This window comes from Leptonotus elevatus, chromosome 5 (assembly GCF_054856555.1).
Source record: "Leptonotus elevatus isolate MCC_2025b chromosome 5, RoL_Lele_1.0, whole genome shotgun sequence".
Lineage (NCBI taxonomy): Eukaryota > Metazoa > Chordata > Actinopteri > Syngnathiformes > Syngnathidae > Leptonotus > Leptonotus elevatus.
Genome location: NC_141243.1, coordinates 3,119,587 through 3,135,199, shown reverse-complemented (window position 1 = coordinate 3,135,199; position 15,613 = coordinate 3,119,587). Strand labels below are relative to the sequence as shown.

The 15,613-nt window shown below is 43.0% G+C and overlaps 2 protein-coding genes across 5 annotated transcripts in view; one reads left to right on the top strand and one right to left on the bottom strand.

Moving 5' to 3' along the window:
* LOC147173344 (cilia- and flagella-associated protein 157-like) lies at positions 1–3,253 on the top strand. Its single transcript, XM_086075727.1, has 8 exons — positions 1–137; positions 407–678; positions 1,250–1,403; positions 1,701–1,980; positions 2,185–2,285; positions 2,425–2,533; positions 3,019–3,133; positions 3,249–3,253. The coding sequence occupies exons 1-8, from the start codon at positions 1–3 to the stop codon at positions 3,251–3,253; spliced, it is 1,173 nt and encodes a 390-aa protein (XP_085931853.1).
* An 800-nt stretch (positions 3,254–4,053) lies between these two features.
* Positions 4,054–15,613, bottom strand: part of kank1a (KN motif and ankyrin repeat domains 1a) — a 35,429-nt gene continuing 23,869 nt past the window's right edge. For 3 of the 4 annotated variants that reach the window (XM_086075013.1, XM_086075014.1, XM_086075016.1), the window contains 10 exons: positions 13,353–14,952; positions 11,789–11,914; positions 9,122–9,230; positions 8,830–8,991; positions 8,302–8,389; positions 6,971–7,190; positions 6,710–6,852; positions 5,361–5,561; positions 5,129–5,227; positions 4,054–5,060 (listed from right to left, as the gene is read on the bottom strand). In XM_086075013.1, coding sequence (XP_085931139.1) covers positions 4,998–5,060; positions 5,129–5,227; positions 5,361–5,561; positions 6,710–6,852; positions 6,971–7,190; positions 8,302–8,389; positions 8,830–8,991; positions 9,122–9,230; positions 11,789–11,914; positions 13,353–14,952 — 2,811 coding nt within the window. In that variant the 3' untranslated portion in view covers positions 4,054–4,997. The remainder of the gene's footprint in view (positions 5,061–5,128; positions 5,228–5,360; positions 5,562–6,709; positions 6,853–6,970; positions 7,191–8,301; positions 8,390–8,829; positions 8,992–9,121; positions 9,231–11,788; positions 11,915–13,352; positions 14,953–15,613) is intronic. The other variant, XM_086075015.1, reaches the window with a different exon arrangement.

Here is a 15,613-nt window from a genome sequence, read left to right as displayed (position 1 = left end):
ATGCCTAAAAAGAAGGAGAGGAAAGGAATTGAAGACAAAAGCACAAAGAAAACCCCGACTCAGGTCTCTCCTGCTGGAGACAAAGAGAAGGATTTGTATCTCCTTCAAATCCGCTCGTTGAACGAGGAGCTTGAGAGGTGAGTCGAGTCGATCAGACAGACCGACCGACAAACAGACAGACAGTTAAAAAGAGAGGGAGGAAAAAGCAAGCGAGAGAAAGTTAGAAAGCTAGAGACAAGACAGACTGACAGATAGAAAGAGAGGGAAAAAAGTGATAGCCAGAGCAAAAGAAAGAGAAAGTTAGAGCTATAGGGAGGGAGGGAGGGATGGATGGACAGACGTACGGACGGACGTTTTTTTTTAATGACTGTCAATTGTCGCCCACCCGCGGACTTGTCTCGTGAAGACAGCAGCTGAAATGTGAGCGTCTGGAGAAGGAGAAGACGTCGCTGGCGCGTCGTTGCCTGTACGCGGAGACGGAGAAGAAGGACGCGGTGCAGTACCTGAAGATGGAGCTGCTGGACAAGGAGGACGAGGCGGAGCGGCTGGCGGAGCGGCTGGACCAAAGTCAGCGGGAAGCCCGGGCCGAGCGGGACGTCCTGAGGGGACTGCAGGCCGCAGAGCTTCGGGAGCTTCGGGATCGCGTCCGCCGGCTGGAGGAGGACAACGCCGGCCTGGGTTAGAGTCACAATCGATTCGAATATTTGTCCAATGAAATTGGACTTTTGGCTACTTAAATATTTGACACCTACCCTTAAAAGGTTTGCCTGTAAGATGCCACAGCATGGTGGCCAAACAGGCTTGGTTCATTCAAATTTGGCCTCACAGGGCCAGAGTGCTGGCCCTTGATGACATCAGCATTTTCCCATCCACTGATTGGTTGGTTGGTTAGAGCATGCTGAGTACTGTATTGGTGGGTGACGTAACAGTGGTGCTATGGACTATATGCCACGGAGGAGGCGGGACTTCCGGGTTTTCACCCATCAATTTTCTATCCGTTTCCGGTTTGCGACGCGCGGGCCGCGTCCCAGTACTTGCGCTTCTGCCTTTGTGCCCCTCGGTTGCGCGTTCACGTCGACGGATGCGAGGCTGCGAGTGTCTCAGTGTCCGAATCGTTTCAGATAGATCAGAACAGATCCGTGGCATCTACCCTATTAAGTGGTGTGCTCAGTGAAATCCCCCAGCGAAGAAGAAAATCCCCAAATGTGCAGCGCCACTGATTAATTGACTCTTCTTTGGCGCCTCCTAGTGGCTCGGCTGGCGGCGTTGGAGAGCTTCGAGAAGCAGAAGGAGCAGCTGATGTCAAACATGGCGGCTGCAGAGGAGAAGCTGGTCGACCAGGAGGAGGAGCACGCCGCCGCCATGCACGCCGCAGAGATGAAAGCACTGCTGGAAAAAAGCAGGTGAGGACAAAGACGATTCATCGCCGTTATATTGCAAAAAGAGGCGCCAAGTTTGGCCAATCATGAGAACATATTTTTGCATATTATTGAAACTAATTGTGTTTTTTAAATGAACCCTGAAAAATGGGGGGAAAAAAATCTTCAAACTGGCACTTTAAAGTTGTCTTTTTATCATTAAACACAAAACATTTTACAACAAAAAGAAGAAAAAAAAACATTGTTGTCAAAGACGAAAAGACATGGTTGTTGTTGAAAAGAGGACAAGTTGTCAAATTGTCATGTCTTCCCCGCGGACAGGCTGGAGAAGGAACTGGAGGCGGCTGCGAAGGCAGCGGTGGAGGCGGCGGCGGCGGAGGTGGATCGTCTGGTGGAGCAAAAGCTGCCCGAGGCCAGCAGGCGGGCGGCGCTTGAGAACCAGGAGGGGCGGGCGCGATACGCCCGTCTGTCCGAGAAGGCTCACCAGCTGGCCCGCGAGAACCACGCCCTGCGACAGCATCGGGTCCGCATGGCGGCCGACGTGGCCGTCCTGGAGGAAACCATCGACAAAATGGCGCGACAGAGCTGCCGACGCAAGAAGGTTCGAACAAACGTTTGGGTGATTGAAAACTGCCCAACAAGATGCATTTGATCTTTGTTTCCAGAGGTGGCAAAACCTGAGGCTAAAGCCAAACTGTGGCAGGGTTTTTACTTTCTGGACTTGGATTTGCCACTTCTGTTCGTTTCATTTAAACGCAACGTGATTGACTTTTATTTGACTGTACTGACAACCTCCCACCACTAGGTGGCAGAGCAGCTGCAGGCTGACCTGGCGCAGCGCAGTCGTGACCTGGAACAACTTCGGACCCAACGCGACCAATCAGACGCTGAGCTGAAGGCACTCAGGTCCAAATTTCACCTCATCACCATACATAAAATCCAATTTTGTGATTTTGTCATAAATCTCCTTGGGGGAGGTAACTGATTTCCAATTTACAGCCAACAGGAGAGACAACTGACCACAATCAGTTTTTTTTCATTGCAGAAAAAGCCACGCCACCTCGTGTGTTCGACTGGAGGCGGAGTTACAGGAGGAGAGAAGACGGATTGACCAGATGAGGGACGCCATCGCCGCCCTCGGACCGACGCTCACAGTAATATTTCAAGTTTCACAAGTTAATATCGCAAAACAATGTGCAGGTGTCTCAAACATTTAGTAATGATGCCCTAATGTCATACAAAATCAACCCCAAAAATTAAATTTTGAGTAAAAAGGTTTTGGGGGAGATTGCAATTGAGTACCCTTTTTTTGGCAGCATGTACAATAATGTGGCTACATTTTGGATCATTAAAAAACAATTACTGCAATTCAAACTTTCTTATCATTGGTGAAATTTGTACATTTTTAGATATTGCTAGAAATTTACCATGAATGCTAAGATGGGAATTTTACAATATTTTATTTTGGTCAAATTTTGCTTGAATTAATATTGCTCACATTACTGCAGAAATCTAGACGGCTAAATAAAATAAAATAAATGGTCAGCTTTAGTATGCAGTACGTGTAATAGTACTAGAACATCTGTACTTTACTGCCATTTAAGATGATTTTTGTTTGATTGGTTCATTGTGAACACAGCCACATATGCAGAAGCTGCTGTTGCTCCTGGAAGGCCCCCACGTCCTGCCCTTCAGTGACCCCGCGCCGCCGGCTGTCGAGGGCCCGGCCAAACACAGGTTGGAACTTGTCAAAAGTCAAATTTTCCTTTCGACTTCCTGTTTGTTCATTTGTCACATTTCATTAAACAGGACAGGAAGTGGACACGCCTATCGGACAACTCCTAAAGCCAAACATCTTCCCTCACTCAGGTTAGTGACAACTTTTGCAAGCAATGTTTTGTGCGTCCAAAAAAACAAAAAAGTACTTTGCTGCCATCTTGTGGCATCTTCACGCAATTACAAACCCTTTTGGATGGGTGTTTTAAATTTGCAGCGGGACTGGATCTCTCTTTATCTCACTGGAACACATTTGTTATAAAAATAAAATAATCAGATTTATATATTATTATTTTTTACACTTTAAGCTGCATTAAATGTGGCTTGATGTTTTCACCAATCAGTCACCACCCACCAATATCAACAACATGCAGCTACATAAAATGCTATCAAAATAAATAAATTACCCCCCCCCCCCAAATAGTTTTTCATGACAGTTGCAGTTTTTCTCTAATTTATTTAGAATATGAAATAATTTGACTGATTTCACATTTATTTACGCTCACATTTTTTTGAACAATTTCAAATGAAAATATTTGTGTATAACTGGTATTTATGATACTATTTGAATTACGGTTTGTTTTGCTTCATTTTTTGCTGGTATTTAGCAAACATTTAATATTCCTCAAATATTATTTAAAAATGTATATATGGTCAAATGGAATTGAAGCATTTTATGCTTTAATGTATCAAGAATTGTATAAATTTTAAATGAACATAAATGCTCACAAATTTTTGCTAAATATATATATTTTTTCCCAGCTCAAATTTTACCTACACTCATATGGTGATTATGGATAGAGCAAGCAAGCAAAAAAATATAAAAAATTGGATGAATGCATTGAAGCCAAGTGTTAACTAGCTATCACATTGGGTTTATTGATGAAGAACACAATGATCTGTGCAATTTAATGTTTATTGTTACATGACAACATCATCACGCAAAATGACGCCAATGTCAACGACACAGAGAAAGTGGAACCGACGTAACTATGCCAACGTACAGTATGTACAACGAAACACACAGCCGATGTGCTTTAAAAACTATACTTTGATAAATATATATGACTTCATATTATCTTTATACGCGCTCTTTTTGAAAAATACTGTGGTCTTTCTTTTTAAATAGATAGAAAGGATTGGTAGAAAAATTGCTGATGTCGGACCGGAGATCAGCACTATGTACACCGGACCACAATAACAGACAAGTGGGGGGGAGGGGGGGGGGGGGGAGGCGCGATATACATTTATAAAAGAAAAAAAGATGGCCTTGTTTGCATTCATGTGGGACATCAAAAGTTGTGAGGCACCTGTTGGTTCCGGAAAACAAAAAAGTATGGCCCAAAATGTCCACTTGAGTTCCATCCAATAAGGCAGTCAAGAGTCACTACCGCTAGCCCTCAAGTTGCTAACAGTAGCCCCAGAGCCATTAACAGTAGCTTCAGGGCAGCTAACGTTAGCCTCAGAGCCACTAAAAGTTTTTAACCATAGCTTGAGTTGCTAACATTAACCTCGAAAAAGCTAACAGAAGCATGAGAGTTGCTAACAAACGCCTCAAAATGGCTAAAGGTTAGCCACTCCACAACAAAAGTCGCCAGCGGTAGTCAGAGCATCTGATTAGCTAAAGCTAGCTTCTGAGTCGCTAAAATTAGCCTCAAAGTGGCTAATTGAAGCTAAAGCTAGCCTCTGAGTCGCTAACATTAGCCTCCAAATGGCTAATCGAAGCTAAAGTTAGCCTCTGAGTCGCTAACATTAAACTGCAAGTATCTCTAACGTTAGCCTCCAAGTGTCTAATCGAAGCTAAAGCTAGCCTCTGAGTCGCTAACATTAGCCTCCAAGTGGCTAATCGAAGGCGCCCCTGCGAGTGGGGCTCGGTGACATCTTGCGGCCCAGTCGAGGGGTTCCCTGAAAAGGACAAAGACGTCAAAACTAATAAATTGGCGAATGATTTCATAAAAAGACGCGGTACGTACGGGCGACTGCGCTTTGGAGAAGTTGACGTGCGCGTAAAGCAGGACGGCGATGTCCTTGTGTCCGGCGTCCAGAGCGATGGACAGGGCATTGCTCTCATCCTAAATCAAATCAAATATGAATCAATATTTTGGTTCAATACATTTTGTGCCTCATCCAACCAGGATGATTCAATTGTACAATTGGATTTATTTATTTATTTTTTGCCGCTAAAATTGCGCAAAGGAAACTCACGCTGTCGCTGAGCGTGGCGTCGGTGCCGGGCTGCGCCAGGAGGAGCTTGACGATGTCGGCGTGTCCGTGCTCGCTGGCGCACATGAGCGCCGTGGAGCCCTCGTCGTCCTGCACGTTGACGTCGGCGCCGTGGGCCAGCAGCGCTCGCACCATGTCCATGCGGCCGTGACTCACCGCCAGCATCAGGCCCGTCTGGCCCGCCTGAGGGAAAGACGCAAATCAGCAGCTGCTTCAAAAAGATGAGGAGCTATTTCATATTTTGGAAAATTACATTTACATATTGCCATTATCAGATTTTTAATACGATTTTGTATAGAATATATTTGTAACTTTTTTTTTTTAACTCATCTTTCTATTTCTTTTAAATGTTTTACCTCCTTTGATTTGTACCAATTAAATATATATATATTTTTTAATTTAGATATTTTTTTAATTATGTAAAATGTTATACATTTTCAAACAATTAAATCAGATATTTTTAAATAAAAACCTAAATTGTATTATTTAATTTTGTATTTTAAAATGACATTTAGCATCAATATTTTTAAACCTATTAAATTAAATGTATATAAATTTACATTTTCATTTGTATATTGTCTAAAAGTTTGCACCATTATTAAGTTTGTCATTCATTAATCCCATGTATTATTCAATTAAAGTTTTAGGCAAATTTTTAACAAATTTATCAATTTTATATTTTGAACAAACATGTTACATTAATAATAGATTTTTTTTAAAACAACACTTATATTTTTCTATTAAAATATACACAAGCACATAGTAAAAAATTATTTTTAATGTTACACTATACATTTAACACATTTCTAAAATAAAATGTATTATCAATTTTTAAGCTATTAAATCAGATATTTTTCAATAAAAACTTTCTAACTTTAATTTTGTATTTTAAAATTACATTTAGCATAAATTTAATATTTTTAACATATTGAATCAATTTATTCAAATTAAGATTTTCATTTGTATTTTCTCTAAATAAAATTTGCATCATTATTAAATTTGTCATTAAATAATCCCATTTATTATTCAATTAAAGTTTTAGGCTAATGTTTTTATTTTTTAAATAAATCGTATACATTTTTGAAGTAATTTTGTAACAAACTTATTTTAAAATAACACCGATATATTTTTCTAGAAAAACATCCACATGTCCACAGTAAAAATATGTTTTAATGCTACACTGTATACATTTTTAAATTGAATTTGAAAAATAAATAAATATATATATATTTTTTTAAATAAGATTATCACAATACAATCTTTTGCACATCGGAGAATCACACGATACGATATTGATCATTTGTCATATGAAATTTTGCTTCCATACTGACCTGACTTGCGCGTGCGTTGACGTCGCCCTTTCCAAAGAGCTCGTCCACGACGCGCATGTCTGCGGGCGTCTCCACGGCGGCCAGCGCCGCCAACATGATGGGCGTGTAGCCCGCCTTGTTCTGCTGGTTCACGTTGCACACGTCTGCCACGCACACATTCAAGCAGCTTTGCATCGGGTGAAAACTTAGCAACAAACGACGTCAAGAAATAAAAGTGGTTTGAGAAAGTGCGGATGGAAGAAATAAGCAGGCCGAACTCACCGGCGTCCAGCAGCTTCTTGACGACGGGGAAGTTGGAGTGCGACACGCTGTAGTGCAGCGCCGTGTTGCCGTTGCCGTCGGCCATGTTGACCACGTGGCGCAGGACCTCCGGCGAGATGGCGCCGAATGCCGCCAGGTAGTCTGAAACCGCCGATGCCGACGCCGCTTTCTGGCTGGAGGCGCGGAACCACTCGTGCTGCACCGTGTTGATGCTCGTCCTCTGCGGGAGATTATTATTATTATTTATTTTTTTAAAGACTCAACTCATTCAAACCATTTTCAGTGAAGCAACGCCCTTCGCTCCCGGCTGTTTTACGTGATTTTGACTATAATAACTTGAAACCTACCTAAAGAAAGATTAGAGTCTCTTCTTTCATCAGGAAAATATTATATTTGTATCTGTTTCAATTTTGCAACAATTAGCATTAGAATATAGCTAAGTTACATCAATATTCACTCATATAATGAAACATGTTGAACTGACAAGAATTAGTTTTCACCTAAATAAAAAAAAGTCTATACCGTATTTTCCGCGCTAAACCGACAGTGCGCCTTATAGTCCAATGTGCCTTATATGTGGATCAATATTGCTTAAGTAAGCTCTACCTAGTGGATGCTTAACGCAACCCCAGCCACTACAGTAGCTTCTATTCTATGCGCTTTATAATGAGGTGCGCCTTATATATGGGAACAATTTTGAAATAGGCCATTCATTGAAGGTGCACTTTATAATTCAATGCGCCTTATAGTGCGAAAAATACATTAATTGCTTGAGATTAATTTTACAGCTGGACAATGTATGTCAAAATGTTTGAACATTAAATATAGTGCAGTGAACACTTAACAGTTTGAGTGTTTTCTTTTCTCCCACCCGCGTTTCATTCCTTCCGATTGGAATTTTCGTCAGTGTTGTTTTCATTTTAGTTTTAGTCATTGCCGAAATTGTCTGTCAATTTTAGTTATCGCTTTCGTCTGAATAAATGGCTTATATTTTAGTTTTTTAAATTTGTCTTGAGGAAAAAAAATTCGGGACGAAATTATCACTGGTTGCAACATGGCCCTAGCTGATTTCTTATACTCTGCTGCCACCTGCTGGCCGTTTTTACAATAACTACCCTTGCTTTAAGCCACCTCTTCATGGCAAAAGCTGCATCAAAGCCTTCTTCTGTATGCTCTTGCATTAAAAAACAACAACGTATAAAAAAAAATTTGGGGAGTGAAGGACAAAGTATTGAAGTTTGAATGAGTTCATATGCATAATATATTTCCATAACTTGTTGCTGCCGGCATACGCTTGGCAAAAAAGGCACAGTAGGTGCACCAGATCTCACCAGGTCTTTACTGCTCACGTCGTCGGGCTCGCTGAGGTGAACTTTCAGGACGTTGCACGCCGCCAACATCTTCTCACTGAGCTCGTACCTTAAGACATGTAAAAGGAAAATTGATTTTGGGGCCCTTCATTTCTGTCACTCATATTGATTATTGTTCATTCTTTGTTCAATTGTTTACCGTTTTAACATGATTTATTTTTATTAATTGGCCTATTTTTGCCTCATTTTAAAAGCCTGCTCGAATAATTACACAACACGAGCGTACACTCTGTCTAAATGGACCGATCCACTTTGTGTCAATTTGACCCAACTTTCTGGGTTGTTTATACAAAATGACCCAATTTTTTGACCCAAGTAAAGGATCTGGCCAATATTTAAGAGTTGTTTTACACTGAAAGACCGATTTATTTATTTATTTATTTATTTTACTCAAAGTTGAGTCAAGTCAACCCAAGTTGGGTTATTTTTGACCCAACTGTTCTGAGAGTGTAATGACTCGACTTGAAGAAACTCAAACAATCTTCTGACCTTTCTCTCGTCTCCCGCTCATCCAAACTTCCTTCATCCGTCTTTTCCGCCATGTCGTCGTCGTCGTCACCTTCCTTCTCTTCTTGCTCATTTTGCTCATCGTCAGATCCGGAGGAGCTGCTGTCCTCCGAGCTGGACTCGTCGCTGGAAGTCGTCTCATAGCTGCTCCGCAAGGGGGCGACAAAGACGCACGGGAAAAGAAGGTTGAGGAGGAAGAGGCTTGACCTGGAAGCTTCTTCACCTGACACTCCAAATAGTGAAAATGGGAAACGGTCACGTGGCTGTCACGCACCCTCCGTTGACGCCGACAAACTGCAGGTTCTTCTTGGTGCCGTTGGAGTCGGCTCGGCCGTCTTTTTTCTTCATGATGGACTTGAGCGCGTTGGCACTGCAAGGCTGACCTGAAAGCACATCAGGGAAATAAATCACTGTGCCATCATCGTAAAAAAAAAAAAGAAAAGAGGGAAAAAAAAGATCAATAACCAAATAAAAATGTATTTACATTTTTGGTGTTTGTTTTGGGGTTTTTTTGCTCGTACATTCCAAAAATATTACTGGCCAATAACATGGAAAGTCAAATAATTGTTAAGAATAAAAAAGAATAATTTTAGATGCAAGAAACTGTTTGTGTGTGAATGTGTTTTTTTTATAAGCACAATTCAATGCAAAAATAAATTAATATAAATATTCTTCACATTTTATTTATTTTTTCATTATGCCCCACAAAAAATATTGGTTGGTAACAAGGTTAAATTACAAGCAAGATTATAATACAGATTTTTTTATTTGACAAATTTTAAGTTCATGCAGCATTTTTTTTTTTTTTGCAAAACGCTTATTTTTGGGAGTTTTTATTTATACTTTTGCATTATTTTAGGAGACTGTCACTTAACTCTTTGACTGCCATAAACGTTATAAAACGTTTAGCATAAACCTAGGGAAGGGCGCCGAGGACGTTAAAAGACGTCCCCTATGTTTTTTTTTTTTTTTTTCAAAAACGGGTGCAGGAAAGCCTTGGGCAGCTGTGCTGAAAGAATCAGGCTGATCTGATTAGTCAAAGACTCGTTTTGGCCCCTAGAGGGCAGCGATGACTCTCTTTGCACAAGGTTGGATGGGCCGCCCACCGTGGGCGTCAGTAGAAGACGTGAGGCGGAGCTAGAGTGTTGAGGAGACAATGGCTGATCCAAGCCACAATGGCTTGACCAAGCAACCGGTTACAAGCAGCTCACGCTTGAGCATTTTTTTCAAAGACGGAAAGCATCAATCAATACTAAAAAGCGCATTGATGTCAACGATGATGATGACAACGAGCTCTACGCCAAAGTTGGAAGCTTTGGCCTGTTACTATCACGTAGTAAGCCTCACCGGCTACGCGCGGCTAGCGCGGCTAGCGCTGCTAAGGCCGGAAAACGCGCACAATAGCCGGCCGGGTACTTCTACACAATCGGACATTCGATCGGGCGATGGAGAGTTGGCATCGACCAATGCAGATTGATTATGATGATGAAGATGACAACGAGCTCTACGCCAAAGTTGGAAGCTTTGGCGTGACTGTTATGAACAAGTAGTAAGCCTCATCGGCAAAGCGCGGCTAGCGCGGCTAGCGCTGCTAAGGCCGGAAAACGCGGAGCTGCACAAGCGGACATTCGATCGGACAATGAAGAGTACCCCGAGTCCAATGCATATTCATCGGAGGAGCGGGTACAGTCTGATCACGGAGAAGACACTGTTTCTGGACTACGATGCCACCATGAATGGAGTGGATAAAATGGATCAGAATATCTCCTACCAACCCGGTATAGCAACTGAAGGACACGGGGAAGCGAGACGTAACACCACCGTAACGTAACCGTAGCATGATCCTGATATTAGACGTGATGACACACTGCAGTATATACTTGCTATTCCCCGGAAAAAAACGGCCTGCAAGAAAGTGGCGCACGCGAAGAGGCAATCTGTTGTGCAAATGCTGTTACGTCTCTTTGCACGCAGGAGAGTGTTACAAAAAGAAAAACTGTCGTTGAAACATCCACATATTTGTAAATAGCACCACAGTTGCACACATTTGTAAATAGTTTGCCAAATTGTTGTCAAATTGTTACACTGTTGAATGTAAATAAACGTATTTTGCTATCAAAAAACACTTTTTCATTCTTGGTGGTAGTGTTTTATAGAAGTAAAGCACTATTTAGGTGTTTGTGGCATCATTCATGGACAAAAAGAAGTGTCAAATTCACTAGAATGCATGAAATAATATCGTTTCACTAAAAGCTTGATTTCTCCGTATTTTGGTCCAACACGGGCGAAATTGGGTCAAACTAACCATTTTCTATTGTTGATTACTAAAGAACGGAATAAGGTAGAAACAAACTCTTTTTTTCTGATGAAAGATGAAAGTCCAATCTTTCATTTGGTAGTACGTGTGTTTCCATAGTCCAAACAGAACATTTTCTGTGGACCTTGAAAATCAGTCAAAATGCTTAAATCGGCTGGCACTGGCGGCATCCCTTTTCTGAAAACGTCTGGCAGTCAAAGAGTTAAAGTTTACACGTGCCATTTATTTTTTAGGACAGTCACTTTGAATCAACAAATTAAGAGTATTTTAGGACACTCAATTTATTCGTTTTAGACACGCTTAAATTTGACAATATTTTAAGATAGCTTTTTTTTCAAGAAAATATAACTCACTAAAAAAAAAATTTAATCTTGAGAATTTTAATTAATTTTAATTACGTCAAATTTGGATCATTATTTTTTTAAACAATTATTTTCTATTTTGACTATATTTTAGAACAATTACAATATTATTTACTGACATACTGATTTTTAATTGAGAGTATTTTATGATTCTTATTAAAAATATATTCAAGAGTCCCATCACTTGTTGGTTAGGTGTCGTTGTTTAGGAGACTATTGTTTGGTTGGTTTTGAAGAGTGATGTATGGAAGATGAAGTTTGCCACCATGTAGCGCTGTTGACATTTGCAGGTCCATGCGGCTCTTCTGCTCGGCGGCGCTCATCTGCTGATGATTCGGAATCTGCGTCTTGCTCCCGGCTTTTTCTTCATGCGTCTTCGGCGCACCGTCTGAAAGGCAAGACGGTATGATTGCACAAGTTATAAAGAGGACAGTGGCAGCAGTTTTGACTTACACACTGAATTCTGAAACAAATGATTTTTTATTATCGGCTGTGGCTAACAGCAGCTCCTAGCGAATGTGTTTGCATTTTGCATTGTTTGACTTGTCTTGTAAGTCAGGGTCGTTTTGTTTCTGCATTGTTCCTTGGAAGTGCAAAGTCACGGCGCATTCCAGAAAGAGTGACCCGAGGCGAAGGGGGCTGCACCACAGGACAAAGAATGTGTCCGCCGGCGTGAGAGCGGCTTACGTAACGGCCAGGCGGCCATGAATCAGCACGAGGTGTTCAGTGAAGGGGAGGGCGGCGGTAAAAAAACAAAGAGAGGGTGCGTCTGGCTCCCAAAATGAAATTAACTCATTATTGAATGGCGTCCAAAAGGACACGTCCCAATAGTTGCCCTGCCCAGATCACAATGTTCTATCATCACATTAAGACTTTCTAGACACGTTTCATTTCAGAAAGTAAGATAAAAAAAAAAAAATGAAAAAGTTATTTGTCTTTCTTCTTGTCTAATTGTGACTTTAATTCCATAGACTTGACTTAAAAATAATTATGACTATCACAAATTACAACTTTAATCTCATCGAGTTCAGACGGGTAGAATTACAGCTAAGAATTGTTACTTCTTTAAAGTGGACGAAAGGAACCGGGCTGGCCTGCGAATAGTAAAAAAAATTGCATATAATTGACGCCCATTGAAATGCATTGGGAATTTTTTTTCCGCAGCCCCTCCCCCAAAAAATTCTTCCAAAAACTGAAAAAAACAAAAATGGAAAAAAATAGATAAATACAAATAAAATATTTAATTCATTTATTTATTATTTTAACAAATAAATATTGAAAAAAAATCTATTAACATCCAAAACCATGAGTGAGCAGGGGTCTACTGTATTCTCGTAGAATTATTACCGTAATCTGATTGTCATAATACAACTTTATTCTTGTGATGAGTGTTTTTTTTAATTCTATATACTTCTTACTGTAATATGAGGAATCTGCTATATGCAAAACATCACGTGAGTAATTCTGAAAAAGGAGATAGTAAACTAGCCAAGAAGCACGACTCCAGTTTGATGATACGCTGAAGCCAAACTGGCAAAAAAAATAAAAAATCTTTATGGCTCGTGTCTTTAAACAAAGTGAAATAAATGGACAGTATATTGGGATATATAATAGTTTCTTTAAAATGATTGGTCATTGGTTTAATAGAAATTGTATTGGTTTGATATCTTAAGTAGTCAAGACTTGCCCCGGTATTGGTGTGAAAAATCGTTGGTCCGAAGCGCGTACATTCTTGTGTTTGCACTTCAAACTACGCAGCAGCGAGCGGCGTCAGTCAGCAGTGGAGCCGTAGGTCGTGACGCAACATGTAGGTGAAAGTGTCGAACCTGAGCGGGGGTCGGCGGCGGCGGCGGCGGCGGCGGCGGCCTGCAGCTCCAGCAGGTCCTCAGCACTGGCGCTCTTCATGGAGGAGAGCGTTCTGACCAGCTGGCTGTTGATGGATGCGAACTGCGACTGCGGCTGACCGAAGGCCTCGGCCAGCTCGCTGTAGTTCTCCGCCAGCAGCATTTGTTGCTCCTGCAGCAGCTTCTGCACTCTGTCGATGTAGTGGTCCAGGCCGGCGCCCCCTTGCGGTTGCGGCGTCTCGGCGCTCGCCTCAGCCAGCTGCGAGGGTCCGCACGCTATGTTACGAGTTTTTAAACCGAGCAGGAAGTTCTCGTGAACGCTGACCGATCCCACGCCAGATTCTTTGGTTTTGGCGGCGCAGGATTGGCCGAGGAGCGACTCCGTCCCCACGGCGACGGAGCGAATCTTTGCGGCCGAGTGCGCGTCTCTGATGAGCCCCTCGCCGGCGCCGACGGTTCGGGTTTCAGCGGCGGCGGTATTGGTGAAGGCGTCGGTCAGCGCCGGCGTTTTGGTGTTGGTGGAACTGCTAACCACGTCCGTCTCGGTGTTGGTCTCTCGCGTGGTGGACTCCGGGGCCGCCATGACGCAGAAGTCCACTTTGCCGGCGAGGTCCGGGTCGGTTCCTCGGGACACCGTCGTCGTGACCGGGCCCACGCGGACGTCCACGGTGCAGTCGCCGCTGGCGACCGATCGAGACTCCTTGAGCAACTCCGTCATTGGTTTGCAGAAGGCCGAGCAGTCCAGAGACTCCGCCGTGTTGGTTCCAACCTCGCGGTACTCGTTGAGCTCCGAACTCTGATCCGGTCCGACGGCAACGCTGCAAACGCTCGGGTGACACGAGACTCCGACGGACGAGCGCTGAGCCTCAAAGATGAGCTGCTCGCCGACACCCCGGCTGTGCACCGCGACTTTGGCCTCCACGCAGACGTTGTAGGTCTCGGGCCGGATCATGGATCCCTTATCCGCCTTCTTCTTGTTGGACCCGCCGGCCGCCGCCGCCTGCAGCTCCAGCTTCAGCTTGGTCATCTCCATCTGGTGCGTGGTTTCCTTCAGCTGCACCTCCAAGCGGTAGATTTTGTCTTTCAGCGTCTCGATGGTCTGCTGCTGGAGCTCCAGCTCCGCCTCCGTCTCGCCGGACAGGCCCAGCATGGTCTCGTTGACGCCCACCGAAGCGTCGCGGGCGGCCCGGCGGTCCGTGGCGACGGCCGCGTCCCGGTGGCCGCGTTCACCGGCCGCGTCCCTCAGCTGGATTTGGAGGTTGTTCATGTTTTCGTCGGTCACCACGCCAACGGATTTGTGACGGGTTTGGCTCCGACTGCTTTCAAATCCAACGTTGTCGAGGGTGTTCTTCTCCAGAGCTTGGACCTCGGCAGCCAATCGCCGGAACTCCTGCAGCTGCTGAGCGCTCTGCTGCGGGGCCTCGGGCTCAACGATGTGCAGCACCGTCTCCTTGTGGACGGGACCCGGGTTGTCCATTTGGTCGGCGCTGCCCACACTGTAGGAGCGCTTGCGAAAAGCGGCGGGACCTTTCGACTGGGCGGTCAGCTGTCGCTTCTCCTCCTGAAGAACGGCGATCTTCACCTGCAAGAAGTCTCAATTTCGTCAACGAAAACTAAACAAAAATAATTTCGTCAGCACACATTTGTCACTGGACTAAAACGAGACAAGACTAAAACCTTCATTAATAAACAGCAACTGGGACTAAATCGGTATGCATTTTCGTCGACTTATGAAGACGAGACGAAAATGTAATGGACATTTTACATCATGAACAAAAACGAGACGAATATTATAGGATTTTGTCAAAATCTTGTCTCTGCTAATCTGTTCATTCAATGGCATACGAGCAGTATTCAAAGACAGGCATTACACCGGCAGCAAACATGAACAACATGCATAACGACTGCCAATAATAATAAAAAAAAAAGAAAAGATTTAAGTATTTTGTGTCACGTCATGTGACACTGTCATGTGACACACTGTGACAAATCTGCAGCTGGCAAGTGCAACATGCACAAACAGGAAGTGGATTCACGGTGAAAGGTTAAAATAAAAAGTACATTTTAGATTTAACTTAAAATTAATCCAACGGCTATAACGTTCCAACAATAATGTTAATTTCATCGCTAACTGGCTAACTTACTAGCTCATGGTATGGAGCCATAGTCGACAGTAGACACTGTAATTGTTTTGCGAAGTTGTTTTCCATCAAAAAGATGTGAGAACATTTTATGTAAAATAG

Excerpts from the sequence above, each read along its gene's own strand:
- LOC147173344 (XM_086075727.1), top strand. The coding sequence starts at position 1 with ATGCCTAAAAAGAAGGAGAGGAAAGGAATTGAAGACAAAAGCACAAAG. Across the intron at positions 1,981-2,184 it reads AGAGCTGCCGACGCAAGAAG|GTGGCAGAGCAGCTGCAGGC; the intron begins GTTCGAACAAAC and ends TCCCACCACTAG. Across the intron at positions 2,286-2,424 it reads GCTGAGCTGAAGGCACTCAG|AAAAAGCCACGCCACCTCGT; the intron begins GTCCAAATTTCA and ends TTTTCATTGCAG.